This window comes from Rattus rattus, chromosome 4, assembly GCF_011064425.1.
Source record: "Rattus rattus isolate New Zealand chromosome 4, Rrattus_CSIRO_v1, whole genome shotgun sequence".
NCBI lineage: Eukaryota > Metazoa > Chordata > Mammalia > Rodentia > Muridae > Rattus > Rattus rattus.
The window spans coordinates 180,529,445-180,545,713 of record NC_046157.1 but is presented as its reverse complement, the minus strand read 5'-3'; the positions used below and the strand labels follow the sequence as shown (position 1 = coordinate 180,545,713).

Here is a 16,269-nt window from a genome sequence, read left to right as displayed (position 1 = left end):
GCTAATTCAGAGCCTCTTCCTGGGCAGTGTTTCAAAGAAATGCAGTGAGCGTGGGTGTGTGTGTGTGAAATATACCAGGAAGTACATGCTTAGCTATTACTCTATCATTGCTTCTATTAAAGTGGAAAAGTGCCTAGGACACCACCCAAGTTGTATTGTATTAGTGGATAACATTTATAAGATATGAAACTCTAAATATACTTTTAGATTTCATAAAACCGGACTCTTGAAAGAAGCCCATGTGGCATGGGAAAGCGCCACGAGTTTGTTGTTAGCAGTTTGCTGGAGACGAGAAGGGAGCCATCCCACCTCAGGGACCGCAGAAAAGCTCACTGCAAGAAAATTAATTAATAATCAGGAGAGCCGCAAGCTGTGACCTGTGTTCCTCTGGTGTAACTCCTGAGAGCCACCAACTTGAAGTAACTACAGGGCTGTCATATGCTTACATACTTCACCAGTGAGATGGCTCGGTGGGGACAAAGGCCACTACCATCAGACTCACCTGCCTAATTTAATCCTGAGACCCACATGGAGGAGGGAGGAAACCAGCTTCCATAATATGTGCTGCCATGTGCGTACACACATAAATATGTATGTATGTGTATATATATGCATATATACATTATATACATATATAAGCATATATTTAAAATTTGCATACTGAAAGGTGTGTATATTGAAAGATCTGTATATAATTAGGCTGGCTAACACTCTAGGTCATGGAGTAGGCACGATCTTGTGGACACTTCTTAGTTAGTGGTTGGTAGTGAAGGGGTGACATTTTCTCCAGTGGAATAGCCGCTGGTAAGGCACCGACGTTCTCATAAACAATCCCTGAACCATGCTCCTGTAAGCGACCCTAGTGAAACCCACTGGGTTACCCAAAAACCCAAACAACAACAACAACAACAACAACAGCAGCAACAAAACCTCTAAAAACAAAACAAGACCATGGGACAGAGAAAGAGGAGTAAGGTGGGGGAGAAGAAGGGGAGGAGGAGAGAAGGCTATGAAATTACATGAAAATACAATAACGGAACTCATTATATAAGTCTGTATGTTGGCCAGGCCTCGAGGCACAAGCCTGTAAGCACAGTACTCAGGAGGCAGTGATTAGATCACATGAAGGGGGGGAGGGGAAGTGAGGCAGAGGAGTAGCCTGGTATGTGTGAACTTGAGCTTCAAACCCAGCACTGTAGAACACACAGAGTTTTATATTGCCACCTAATTTGCAGACGACTCCATAAGCTACAGTCCTGAGATTTGAGTCCTCTCAAGGTAAATGCAAGGGAAGGCAACCTGACAGTTGTTCTGAAATCAAACAATCAAAGTAGCAATCCAGATAGAACAGGAAAAGTGAATTTCAGATTTTTTTGTGAGGGTGGGGGGGTGGGAAGGATTCCTTTTTTATAATTTTGCAAATATTAAATTTTAAATCATAAACACTAGCTTCATTTGTGGTTGACAATAGCACATTACTCTGAATAAATACATAAATAAATACATAAATGTGTTTACATGTCAGACAAAAAGAAAAATAGATCCTAATCTCATTTTTTTGTGGCAGAGGGGACTGAACCAGAGGCATCACAAATGCTAGGCAAGTGCCCTACAGCCCTTACACACCAATCAAAACTTCATTAACCATGGACTTGGAGCTTCGTGTTAAGTTTTTCTTAAATATCCTTTCCGGAGCCATGCTCTCATGACGGACTCCTGCCCTTTGTCTGACGATTCTCATGCATTTCAGTGCTGGCTGCTGTCCTCAGTAATGCCCTGGCCCGCCGCTGCCCCTGTACCATGTGCTCATCTTAGCTCCTTGGATATCAGGTGGGGCGGCATGATCGGATAGGCTCTCACATCCTCCTCACCCATCTGCTTCATTGTGTGCTGCCCTCCCATAGTCTGATCCCCACCGTGATTATAAGACGTTTGGGGAAAAGAATTGGCAACTCGGGTTGGTTTGTTTCGTTGCCCACTCTGTTGTGGTGAAGAGACTGCTTCACACCGTGGTGCGCGAAGGCTCACTGTCCTCACCTTTCCCTACTGTCTAAAGTATCGTCTCTGTTCTCATTCCATCTACCCTCATCATGTCTCCTCATCAACACAAGAACCAGCAAACAGCCAACACCAGAGTGAGGAGCGGCACTAGAAAACACCGCCATGCAGGCAATCTGTAGTTTCAGGGGCACGGGCTAGTCTTGGGTGCTGTGATAAAGATCCGTGTGGCATATACATTTTCAATGGAGACCGCTCATAATCTGTAAGGATTTAAACAACTTCGATTATTCCTCCCGCTGCCCTCCTTCACTTCCTGTCATTAGAAAAGAGCACAGCTTAAGGAAAGAAGACATTAGGAGGTGGCGCGGCTGATAGTGCTGGGGTCTTACCTTTTCTACAAAGTACATGATGCCTTCATGGCCTCGCTGCCCAGGGGGTTTCCAGCTCAGCACTACATAACTCCGGGTGGCCTCGGTGACAGAGAGGTCTGTGGGGGGCCCAGGAATGACACCCTCTGAAAAACAACAAGGGAAAGTGAGCTGCATATACTCAGGGGGAGCCGGGGGCACATGGAGGACCACAGATGCTTCTCTCTCGCATCTGTGAGAGAGGAAACCTCGTCTCTAAGCTCTTCTCTAGAAAACAAAGTCATTCGTTCATCCGGTTTTCCAGATGATACTGTGCATTTAGCATACAGACAGCGGAAGAGACCTGGGATCAGACTTGTCTCTGAGTGCTTTATAGTTGAATTGCTGAAAATCGAAGTTGAGCTGTGCAAGGCGCTTGTGTTCCAAAGCACATAAAGTGCAAACTGCAGTCCAGACTGGGTTATGAGAAGGTGGGGTTAATCAAGGTCAAGATCAGAAGTGTTGTGGGAGTCACGTGGTGTTCTCTGGATTTACCTCACAATTTCGGCATCTTTTTTGGAACACAGCTTTCCTCCCTTCCTCTTGCTCCCTCCTTCCTCCTTCCTCCTTCCTCCTCCCTCCTTCCTCCTTCCTCCTTCTTCCCTCCTTCCTCCTTCCCTCCTTCCTCCTTCCTCCTTCCTCCTTCCTCCTTCCTCCTTCCCTCCTTCCTCCTTCCTCCTTCCTCCTTCCTCCTTCTCTCCTCAACAGCTGAACTCCCTGCCACCTTGAAAAGATTTGTTTCCTCAAAACAGGGCTCAAAGGCATTTCTAGAAACATAAACCCAGCACCAAGCAAAATAAACTCAAAATATCTGGTATCTGATAAAAAAAAAAAAAACAACAACAAAAAAAAACCCAAGTATGTATGAAAGCAAGTGTACACAGAGAGGGGAGGATTTATTATTAGTAACAAACCCAGAGATGCCACAGGTCACAGAATGAGCATCATGTCTGAGTGGCTAAGCAAAGATTAGTAGACAAGGACATGGAAGTGTTACAAATGTAGACCATGGCTATAAACAATGGAAGTGTTACAAATGTAGACCATGGCTATAAACAATGAAAGTGTTACAAATGTAGACCATGGCTATAAACAATGGAAGTGTTACAAATGTGGACCATGGCTATAAACATTCCATTTTGTTCAAGAGGATGAAGGCTGAGGGGACACAGCACCAACTGGCTGAGAAACAATGTCAACTGGTCTCAAGTGGCCCATAATTGAAGTTCCTACAGTAGAGGAGGGAGAAGGGGATAAAAAAAATATTTAAAGAACCTATACTGAACCCACAGACCTGAGAAGTGTGTTGAGCCTAAGCACAACCTACAGGAAGAAAACGACACCCAGTGATGAACACCATAATTGAAATTCTAAAGCCAGCCATAGAGACAATATCTGAGAAGCAAGCAGCGAAAAAAGATGTACTCCAGACTCAGGAACAAAAATCACAATGACAACAGTTAGTTATAAGTCCAGATCACCATCATCATCATCTTCTTCTCCTCTTCTTCTTCTTCTTCTTCTTCTTCTTCTTCTTCTTCTTCTTCTTCTTCTTCTTCTTCTTCTTCTTCTTCTTCTTCTTCTTCTTCTCTTTCTCTCTCTCTCTCTCTCTCTCTGTGTGCGTGTGTGTGTGTGCGTATGTGTGTATGTGCATGTGTGTGTGTGTGTGTGTGTGTGTGTGAGATAGTAAATGTTCTAGTAGATGGTAGGATTCTAATCCCCTCCGTGATACTACCAATCCTGACAGGAATGGGACATGCAGAAGAATTTATTGAAGTTTTATTGATGAAAATTAGTCTAATGTAGCCATTTATTTCATTCCCTAAAATAATTTAATTGTTATATAAATACAGGCAACTATGAAAACCATATGTAGTCTAATGGAGAGTGGCAATTTCCTTAAAAAGCTAGGGTTTCTTTATTCTACAGTGACCCCAAGTCACTTTGATATTTGATTCATCTATCTCAGAAGATTGATTTAAAATGTCTCAATAAGAACAGAGACATCCTGTCCCTAAAAAGAAGCCACATGATTATCTGTTAGCTACAGAAATAGCTATAGTGTCCTGAGAACATAGGCTACCTTCTGTGGGGAGCTGTCAGAAACCGTTTCTTTTTGACCAATTTAATATTTGAATGCCTAAACATCAATTTAATCCAGTAATTTATATCAAGTACTTGTGTTTCCCATGGGATGAAAACTCAACAACTTGTTGAGACAAAGCCCGTTTCGAATGGCTTTGTTATGACCAAATGTGCATCACTAGAAAAGAAGAGGGGATTTGCTAGACCTCCCTAAGTAAGCATTTGTGTTATTGAATAAGGGTTGACTTTCAGTGAGAATGGCCTGTCACCCCCACCCAAGGCTGTTAATGTCACACCACACTGTACAGCTCTCAGCAGTGCCTTCCTCATGAGAAATTAAACTATGAAGCTGCTCTTGGATCCATTCATTTTCAACAAACCAACTCAAGAAAAATATCTACATCGCTAGGACTTTGGCCAGAGTTTTAAGTTTAAAGTTAAAATGTGCAATGACCTGTTTCTTCCTACAGGATTTACTGCCTTTGAGTTGGGAGCGTCACGATATGGCATATGTTCTAGAAACTTCTCCTGGGGACCGGTTTCGGTGCACTGCGCTCAGAGTGGTTGTTACGGTGTAGGACATGCTCTGAGCAACAGTTTGACACCAGCTGTTCTCGCCAGCAATTCTGCTTTCTGAGGCTGTCACTTTCATTACTCTTTTAGCTTTCATTCCTCTTTACTCTGGCTGCTTCTAGTGCTCTGGGACCATTCTTTAAAGTTTGTTGTCTGGTGCACGCGATGCTTTAAAGAGCTGTAAAACCTCCATGTGCTCAAGGGACACAAGAGCTCCCCGTGGCACTTAGCAACTGATACGAGCTCCCCACGCCATTGTGGCTGCCTCTCAACTGAACTAAAACCTTCAAAGTTCTGCCTGGAGACTGCCAAACTGGATGTCTATATTCAACGAAGATATATTAAAAGGTGAATGTTAAACAAAGACCTTTTCAGACATACAAAGGATGATAACTGGAAAATCCGCCCTAAGAGAAAGTTAAGGGATGTGGCTTCTGCCGAAAGAAAATCTGGTCAGCTAGAACTTTGGAATCTATTCAAGGAAAAGGAAAGAAAGAAGAAGAAGAAAGAAGAAGAAGAAGAAGAAGAAGAAGAAGAAGAAGAAGAAGAAGAAGAAGAAGAAGAAGAAGAAGAAAGAAGAAGAAAGAAGAAGAAGAAGAGAGAAAGAGAAGAAGAAAAAAAGAAGAAGAAGAAGAAGAAGAAGAAGAAGAAGAAGAAGAAGAAGAAGAAGAAGAAGAAGAAGAAGAAGAAGAAGAAGAAGAAGAAGAAGAAGAAGAAGAAGAAGAAGAAGAAGAAGAAGAAGAAGAAGAAGAAGAGAAGAAGAAGAAGAAGAGGAGAAGAAGAAGAAGAAGAAGAAGAAGAAGAAGAAGAAGAAGAAGAAGAAGAGAAGAAGAAGAAGAAGAAGTAGAAGAAGAAGAAGAAGAAGAAGAAGAAGAAGAAGAAGAAGAAGAAGAAGAAGAAAAAGAAAAAGAAGAAGAAGAGAAGAAGAAGGAGAAGAAGGAGAAGAAGAGAAGAAGAAGAAGAAGAGAAGAAGAAGAAGAAGAAGAAGAAGAAGAAGAAGAAGAAGAAGAAGAAGAAGAAGAAGAAGAAGAAGAAGAAGAAGAAGAAGAAGAAGAAGAAGAAGAAGAAGAAGGGCGGGTCGCATGACATGCTTGTGAGACCTTGTATGAAACGAAGGAAAGGAGGAAGAAGGGAAGGATTAAAACGTGAGTAAATGTAGAGACGATCTCAGGGGCGGCAGAGATGGCTCCACCCTGAAGAACACCGGCTGCTCTTCCAGAGGACTAGGGTTTGTTCTCCCTAGAGAACACCCATAGAGTGGTTCCCAACCTCCTATAACTCCAGTTCCAGAGGATCCGATGCCTTCTCTGCCTGGCGTTACCATGTACACAGAGTGCATTTACATACAGCAGACAAAACACTCACATACATGAAACAAACACAAATAGATTTTTAAAATCATGGTTTTTTAAAAAAGAAAACTCTTTTCTAACTTTTACCATGTCTCTGAAGGATCGGTGACTACTTGAAGTCAACGTACCATGATACTAAAGTGTATAATCTATGCACAAATACAGTGTATGACAGTAATGGCACCAAGGAAGGGAAAAGGTGGGCTGAGAAAATAAGCGTAAGTGTCAGATATCAAAGCCTACAATGAAGAACAAGATAACACAGGTGAGAGAAAAACTAAAGCCTGCTCAAGTCCAAAGAAAAGAGAAAATAGGAAAAAAGAAAACTGGTGCAACTAATAAACACATGACAATAGATTAAAATCCAATCATGTCAAAGAATTGCCCAAGAGCCGGTGAGATGGTTCAGCGGGTAAAGACGCTTCTGCAGAGCTCATACAAGAGCCAGGCAGGGGTTGTCTGCCATCTTTCCCAGTGCCTGGGATACAGAGACACAGAATCCCCTGGGCAAGCTTGCTACTAGCTGGAACCCATGAGCTCTCGCTGCATGAGACCCTGACTCATTAAGTAGAGAACATTCGAGAAAGGCACTTGCTGTCAACCCCCCACATGCCTGTGCATGTATGAGTGCCTATGCACATGCCAACATGCATGAACTACACACAAACATATACACATACATGTGTGTGTTCCCGCACGTGTGTGTGAACACGTCCCACACATAAACAGACCCACACATATGCACGTCATACACACACACCCCACATACACACCCCCACACACAAACATACCTACATACACACATACACACACACTACACACCACACACACTTACACACAAAGACCCACACACACACACACACACACACACACACTCAATCTCCACAGTAACATTAGATCTGTGGTAAAGTCTATGTATAGCCCCACTGAGGTTTGATCTCACGGCTCCTTGCTGTTCCTACTCCACACTGTACTAGAGGATCTAGCAAAGAATTCTTCATCTTTACCACAGATGACATAGTCTTATATTACAACCCCAAGGATCTTCAATTTAAGATACCCAGATTGCTCTGAGAATTAACAAAATGACAAGGTGTGTAGGACATAAGGCCAATGTGTAATATGTAAGTGATAACTGCATTTCTATACACTAGCATAAAAACTAAAATGTAAAACAATGTAATTTAAAACATCAGAGATATAAAGTAAAGATTAATCTGAGGAAAACGTGCAGGACGCGTAAGCAGGAATGGCTGAGTTGGTGACTTAAGAAAAGTGCGGCACACGCCTTTTCACAAATGGAGGAACTCAGTTGTTAGAGCAGCATCTTTGTAGAAACTGAACGTGATGACACAACGTGAGAGAGCTCAGACCCCTGACTTCAGTCCTATAGATGAGGCTTGTGAACAAAGGAAGACCACAGAGTGACTGTAGCCATGACAGAGTGACACTGATGTAGAGGGAAAATAAAATTGGCCGGTAGGGACTCCAGAAGTAGATCCACAGATGTGCACTGTGGAATCTGACTAAGGTGCCAAAGCAAATTCAGTGGGTAAAGGATTCTTTTCAAAAAATTTATTCTTTTATGTTATGAGTACAATATTGCTGTCTTCAGACACACCAGAAGAGGGCATCAGATCCCACCTCAGATGGTTGTGAGCCACCATGTGGTTGCTGGGAATTGAACTCAGGACCTCGGGAAGAACAGTCAGTGCTCCTAACCACTGAGCCATCTCTCCAGCCCCAGGCCCTCTTTTCAATAGACAGTCCCAAAACATTGACAGCCACATTCGAGCAACAATAACGACTTGGTCCTCCACTTGGTCCTAGAAAGCATCGATCTGAAGTAAGTCAGTGACTAAAACCTAAGAGCAAACGTCAGAATAGCTCCAGGAAAACAGGCAAAGCGCTCAGATTTAAGAACAGCAGCAACATGGCAACTAACACAGCAACGGGACCTGAAAAGGTTTTCAGTATTAGGAGAATACAAATCAAACAGCAACACCACAGCCTGCTGGAATGGCTGCCTTATAAACACTGCTCCCCCGAGGACTAGCAACCAGTGGTCTCTCGGGGTTCTCACACAGTGCAGGTGAGAATATAAAGCGGAACAATCATTTCGGCAGACGGCAATTTCTTTGAAAATGAAGTATGCACCTGTCACACGGCCTACCTATCCCTCCCCTAAGGATTTACACTAGAGCAGTGACATCCACGAGTCTACACAAACACATATGGCTCACAGAAACCCTTAGCAGGGCACGGGTACATTGGAACTAACTGACGGGCACATCTACATGAATAAATCACAAAGTAAGTACGCTGGTGAGAGAAAACAAAGATGAGTATGATTGTATTTATGCAAAGTGTGGAAAACACTAACTGTGGTGTCAGGAGGCATGTCTATGGGGAAAGGAGGAGCGGCCATGAAAGAACACCATAGGGTAGAAGTGCCGGCCATGTTTGCTGTCTGGATGACAGCAACAACGTCACACGTGCACACAACTTGTCAAGTTGAACACTGACATGTGCACAGTCTATCATGTGACAACTGCTTCGCAATATGTCTTTTAAAATGAAACGTGATCCTTTGGGGCCTGGAAGTATAGCTCAAAAGGTGAAGTATGTCCTTGGCCTGTCCATGGGCCTGGGTTGAATCCTCAGCGCGGCCACTCCACAGCTCACCTATCATCCTTCTCAGGACATTTCGAAAGCTTCACGGACAATAATATGTTCTTACAAACAAAGCCAAGTCGCACAGCAAAACAGTGGCATCTAGACAGGCCAGAGTTTTTACCTGTAGGTTCCTCTTCAGTGACAATGATCTGTCCAGTCCAGGGTGCTGAAGGACGACCTGAACAGGACAAGAGTAAAAGTCACATGTTCACAGACGGGCTGTTGACTCTTTGATAAACCAATAAACTGGCTGGGCTAGTCAAATAGGTTCTAGTTCTCCTATGTGAATGCCTGATGCATCTTTACTAACGTGTGTAAAGTCCTGTGTGACGCATGCCCCTGACAGAGCCCAGAGTCTCTCTGGACTGCGCTGAATTTTCTGCAGTTCTACTTATGCAAGCTAACTGAGGGAATTGTGCTCCCATAACTGCTCAGTACACAGCCCCTGAAGCAAACAGGCTTTCCCACGCCTTCTTCAGAGATGGGGCATTTGGAAGAAACATCACTAGGACAGTCATAAGCCCTGTAGCCCTCCATCTATTGTCATGAAGATAAGAGGAGGCAGAATTACTCTGGAGAGCCAAATGGGAGCAAACCCTTCCTGTTGTCTTTGGAGAGTATTGACCATGGGAAGTCAGATTGGATCCTGAGGAAGGAGGAAGGAAGAAAGATGGTAAAGTTAAAGAATACCTCCTGCTGGGTTGACTCGCCCAGCCTTGATATGAGGGGACGTGCCTAGTCTTATTATAGCATGAAATGCCATGCTGCATTGATATTCCTGGGAAGCCTGCCCTTTTCTGGAGGGAAATGGAGGATCTGAGAGAGGGGGGAAGAAGGGGTGGAGTAGGTATTGAGAGGTGAGGAGGGAGGGGAAACTGTGGTGGGGATTTAATATATAAAAGAAGAATAAAAATTTTTAAAAGAAAAATATTGGGGAATGTATCTTGTAAAAAAATTTTTTTAAATATTGGGGGAATCTATCTTGTGACCCTGAAAACATGAAAAAAAAAAGAATGGGCCCTGGGTTCGGTCCCCAGCTCCAAAAAAAAAAAGAACAAAAAAAAAAAAAAAAAAAAAAAAAAAACAAAAAAAAAAAAAAAAAAAAAAAAAGAAGAAAAAAAAAGAATGGTGGGTGGAAGAGAGGGCTTAGCAGGTAAAGGTGCTTGCTGCCAAGCCTGATGACATGAGTTCAGTCGCACATGGTAGAAGGGGAAAACTGGCTCCTGATAGCTGCTTGTCTCCTCTGGCTTCCACATGCACACTGTTGGCATGAATGCCCACATACAAATACACATATACACCCACACAGATAGGGAGATGATAGATAGATAGCTAGATAGACAGGCAATGGATAGATGATAGATAGATGGATGGAGATAGATAGATAGATAGATAGATAGATAGATAGATAGATAGATAGATAGATAGACAGACAGATAGGCAATGGATAGATGATAGATAGATGGATGGAGATAGATAGATAGGCAATGGATAGATGATAGATGGATGGAGATAGATAGATAGGCAGGCAATGGATAGATGGATAGGTGGATGGATGATTGGTATATAAAAGATAGATGATTGATAGATGATAGATAGGTAGATAGATGATAGGTGATAGATACATATATCATACATACATATATACATACATAATTTAGGAAAGAAAGAATGTTTTCACCAAAGTCTACACACTAAACAGGAAGGCAACAGATAACCTTGTTCCTCATTCACAAAAGTCTTATTTTACTAGAATTCATCAGGGAGTAGAGGAAAGTCTGAGATGGAATTGCCTAACTTAACAGAGAGGGAGTCTAAAGGTGAGGAATACATCTAGAGATGTATCTTGGGGTTTTGTGATATCACTAGAAGTAACTGAGGCAAAGAATAAACTTTAAGCGTGGCACGGACCCATAATCCTCCACGAGGGTTATCCTGTAGCCACTGGGGTATTTGGTAGTGTCTGGAAACCTCTGGATTACAACAGAAGAATTACACCATCGCCATGTAGTAGGCGAAGACAAGGGCTGTCCACAAGCATCCCACATGCACATCCCTCACAACTGCTGGCCCGACTGTGACGAGGGCCATTGGACGGAATGAAATGTTACTATCTAGGGATGCCTACGATGCTGTTACAGCTCCTAGTATTGGGGATGCCGCACAGGTTCCTGTAGGAGGCAGAATTTATGTACATGGCTTTGACATTCAGACTTGGAAGATAAATAGATGTAAATAGGTAAAATGATTATTACTTTTATAGATTTTGTATTATACTTTAATTGTGTGTATGTGTGTACATGTATGTCTTTGTTGCTGTCGGTGCATGGGATTACACAGATGCCACATGGTACATATGGAAGTCAGAGTACAGGGGTCAGAACTCCCCTTCCACCACGGAGGTCCTGGGCATTGACCTCAGATAGTCAGGCTTGGCAGCAGGAGCCTTTCCCGGCTGAGCCATCCCGACAGCCCAAGATTATTTTTTATTATCTAAATGGAAACTCAAATTTGCTTTTCAATCAACACAGAAAAGCTCACAAGGGTTCAATATTAGTGCTTTGATGAAGACCTCAAGGTCAAGAGATTCACTTCAAACCATAAATGAGGTTATATTTGGAATATACTAATAATGTGGATAAAAAAATGATCTTCAAGCGGTTTGCTCCCATATTTCATTCCTCACATCATGTTTAGAATACAGATACACTTTTCTGAGTAATGTTTTTAAAAAGATAAAATAAAATGAGGGTTTTAAAGAAAAAAATCAAAAACAAATTATTTTTATGCTCTTGGGCTCACCCCAATCACGGGATTTTTCTGATCAGAAAGGATTTCTTGTTCTTGTCTCCCTCTAGTGGACGGGAGAGGAATTACTTGCAGTGACAGCTACCACAGGTTTCTTGGTTTTGTTTTGGGTTTTGGTGGTGGTGGTGATGGTGGTGGTGGTGGTGGTGGTGGTGGTGGTGGTGGTGGTGGTGGTGGTGGTGGTGGTGGTGGTGGTGGTGGTGGTGGTGGTGGTGGTGGTGGTGGTGTGATTGTTTTGTTTTGGTTTTGTTTTTTCAGAAAAGCTGCAGAGAAATTAAAACGACTTACTTTTAAGTCTGGCTTTCTCAGCTGGGTCCAGAGCAGCCACGGGCTCAGAAACTCGAGATGGCAGGCCTATTCCAGTCTTATTCACAGCACGGACTCGGAATATGTAGGAACGACCTTCTATCAAACCAGTGACTGGAAACCGAGCAAACTTCACGGGCGTGTCGTTGCACTGAGACCAGGTGTCTGTGCCCACCTCACACCTGAGGGAGAGAGGGATTAGCAGAATCTTACTCGGACTATGGTTAAGTGAAGAGGGCCAAGGCACGAATCCACCCTGCACGTCAGATCTGACCTGTGTCAAAACCGGGAACTCATGCACGGCTTCTCAGCTTAGACTTCAAACACTCAGTTCCTCTCAAGTTCAATATGTGTCGTTTTAAATTTTTCTTTTAAAAATCTCAAGTATTTGTGTGTGTGTATGTGTGTGTGCAAGTGTGTGTGTGCAAGTGTGAGTGTGCAAGTGTGTGTATGTATCTGTGCGTGTGTCTGTTTGTGTATGTGTCTGTGTGTATTAGTGTGTGTGAGTGTGTGTGTGTGTTTATAATATGTATGTCTATGCATGTACGTGTGTCTGTGTATATGTCTGTGTGTGAGTGTGGTATGTGACTCTATGTGTGTTTGTGTGCACAGTGCCACAAAGTGCATGTGGAAGTCAATGGACAACTTGAAGGAGTTTTCCTTCCTCTGTCATGTGGGGTGTGGGTACCCATCCACCTTTACTCACTATGACATCTTACCAGCCAGCAACTTGTCATTTTTTAACATGAAGAACAAACCCTCAGACCTTTCTAAACTGTGCGTCAAGAAGAGGAGTGAGGGATGGGGGTAAGAAAACCATCAGATATCCAGAATCCTTTTTATTTAATTTTTTAATGTGTATGGGTGTTTTGCCCGTATGAGTGCCTGTGCACCACTTGTGCATGGTGCCTGCCAAGGACAGATGTTGGATCCCTTGGAACTGGAGTTGCAGACAGTTGTGAGCTGCCATGTGGGTGGTGGGAATTGAACTCAGGTCTTCTGAAGAGCAGCCAGTGCTTTAACCACTGAGCTGGCTCTCCAGAATCTTTATGCAGAACAGGTTTAGGAAAAGGATTCCTCATCCCTACCCCCACTGACACCTTTAATGTCACTGCTAGTAATTTCTCTGCCTTCTTTAGGCGTTTTCTTTTAAAAGCAGAACTGCTGTGGGATAATTTGGGACCTAAAAAGATAAGTGTACAGCTGGGCATGGTGCTGCATACCTGTAATCCCAGCATTTGGGAACCTGAGGTAGAAGGATCATGACTCTGAGGCTAGTCTAGGCTAAACAGGGAGACTCTCCAAAATGTGAACCAACCAAATGAAACAGAACGAAAAGCTATTTGCACTGCAGTTTGCAAAGCCGCTCGTTGTTTTCTTACTTGGTGATCGCTATGTTCTGTGTGAGTACAAGGGTCAGGAGGTTATTGTTACACTTTTTTTTTCTTTTCTTTTTTTTTGGAGCTGGGAACCGAACCCAGGGCCTTGTGCTTGCTAGGCAAGCGCTCTACCACTGAGCTAAATCCCCAACCCCTATTGTAACACTTTTGTTTCTTTTCTTTCCTCATCCTCTACTCTGCCCTCTCTCCCAAGCTGGTTTTGAACTCAAAACCCTCGTGCCTCTACCTCCTAAGTACTGGGACCACATACCATGCCCAGCCATGCTTGTCTCTGTAACAATGAGGCTGATGATATCCACCGGGAAATGGAGTGTGGGGAAACTGATTTCCACTTGCCTGTTACTGTAGCAGCTGGGACTCAAGACCCGAGTCAGAGAACTGCCCAGAAGATAATACGATAGTTCTTATGACGATATCGAAGCCAGTCTACACAGCTTTAGGGACTCGATATCCGAGTGAATTGTGCAGCATTGTGATACAGCAACTCCTTGTTTTTTTTTTTACAAGTCGTACACAATGCTTTAGCTTGAAATGCATCCCCAATATGACACTATGTTCAGAATGTATATAATTCCCATCTAGTTCTCATGGGAGGGCAGGGCCAAAAAACCTGGGAGATGGTTGGAGGAGGGGAGGGTCTTCCCTTCCTCACTATCTTTTACATTCTTTGATGTGGATAATGACTGTTGCCTTTAACATTATGTAAATTTCTATAAAATATATTTGCAATTCGTGTCTTCCATGCACTCTCCTTAAATGTCTGCTTTGCAGGGTTTGGGGAGTTGCTGTGTGTGGGGAATGGCAGGGAGCCGAGGGAACTATAGCAGTTCTTCTATCTGTGTTTCCCAAGGTCTGTCTGTCTGTTCAGGCACTGCCAACATGACTCAGTGACACCAGAATGTGCTTCTTAACCTTCATTTGTGCAAGAAAAAAAAAGGTGAAGAGCATCTTCTCTAGAAGCTTCTACAGCGCGTTGGAGCAGAAAGAGCACTGACCTACAGTTGAGCTGTATTTTAATTCTAGCTCTGGGCTTCCTATATGTAACCTTATGCAAGCTAACATTTCTTGGCTGGCATGTGGCTTTAGCCAGCTCTTTCTTTCCTACCTGTAATACCAAGGCCTGTCCAGGATGGTTATGGGTTAGTGGTAAATACATGAAGTGTTTAGAACAGTGTTTAGCCATCAGTAGGTATTAGCCATGCTGTGCTCATTTATAATGACCAGGGCAAGAGAAGAACAGCATGCGTGGATTTTCCTGCCTTCCATAATTCCTCAAAAGCAAGTGAATCTTCCATCCCATTGTCCATCTATCTCTAAATAGAAAGAACTGGTTACAAACATTTCTCCCTCAGGTACTGAGAATAGTAAGTATACTATTTTTTTTACTTATTGTTACAAATATGAGGTTGGATACATTGACATCAAACTGTCTCTAATTGTTTCCACAGCCAAAAGCAAAAAGAATTGGAAGAACACCTAAGAGGATCACAGACTTGGACCAATAGTTTGAATTCATTGCTTACATTGCCCAAAACCCAGGAGATGTGTCAATGTGTAAAATCCACAGATCTCAGGATCCATAGGTTCTGAAGACTATAGTCAAGAGTCTAAAGACTCTTGGGTAAAGATGTAGCCCAATACTGAATTTTTGTTACTGTTCCTTATGTAATATGGATAACTTAAAACCACATAGTAAGGTATAAGGAATTAATTTGTGCTCTCAAAGTCAATACTTTTAAATGACTGCCATACTAGGAATGCAGATGTTCAGTATATTATTTCATTTCTACAGTGGCTTCTGCTATTACGTTTACAAATTCATTGTATTTTTGCCAAGTTAGTGACTTGAGTTGGTTGTCAAATTTAAAGGATTAATTAATGTAAATAAGTAGGTACTAACATGTATGTAGTTGTGTGTAATGTATGTACACACATGTATATTACACAAATTATATATATTACACACACATGCACACAAAGAGAGAAAGAGAGGGAGAAGAGGAAAAAAATCAGAGAAAGCCTTTCACTTTGAATGATGGGAGAAATCAAGTGCACGTCTGTACACCCACAGAAGTATGACTGAGGTAAGGCCAAGCACTAACTTATCAATAAAGTATCCCAGGATAGGGCTCCCTCCATCCACAGCTGGCTGCTTCCAAGAGATGATGATGTAATCTTTGTTAGCATCCAAAGACACCACATCCAAGGGTGCAGCAGGGGCTCCTTCGATCTCTGCATCAGCATCTGCAGAGACAAAGGGATCCTGTTAACTGCTCAGCCAGGCTCTGCCAGCTGGGCAGACTGAGGTCACAGAGCACACATTCCCCACACATCACCGTAGCTGCATATTTGGCTTCATAGAACAAGCTTCAAATCTCCTAATTTGCTTCGCAATATAACAAGGTGTGCTTTTCACTTTCGGGGGGAAGAACATCATGCTAGAGAATAAAAGGGGCTCTGAAAGGAATTGATGAACTTTTTCTCCTCACCCTTGGTTCCCAAAACATACCCCCAAAATGAATAGGGAGACATCAGCTAGATGATTCGTGCCAGAAAAATCTATTCTTAAGACATTACTGGGCAATGGTACTTTATCTCTGACAGGCTTCCAAATAGATGAACAACAGCCCCCTCATGTTACCTAAGTATAGAGATACATAG

General features: G+C 42.8%; 1 protein-coding gene across 4 annotated transcripts in view; it reads right to left on the bottom strand.

Moving 5' to 3' along the window:
* Myom1 (myomesin 1) overlaps positions 1 to 16,269 on the bottom strand; it is a 113,185-nt gene that overhangs the window by 55,918 nt on the left and 40,998 nt on the right. For all 4 annotated transcript variants that reach the window (XM_032901751.1, XM_032901753.1, XM_032901752.1 and 1 more), the window contains 4 exons: positions 15,711 to 15,852; positions 12,191 to 12,390; positions 9,216 to 9,272; positions 2,391 to 2,515 (listed from right to left, as the gene is read on the bottom strand). In XM_032901751.1, the coding sequence (XP_032757642.1) occupies positions 2,391 to 2,515; positions 9,216 to 9,272; positions 12,191 to 12,390; positions 15,711 to 15,852 (524 nt within the window). The remainder of the gene's footprint in view (positions 1 to 2,390; positions 2,516 to 9,215; positions 9,273 to 12,190; positions 12,391 to 15,710; positions 15,853 to 16,269) is intronic.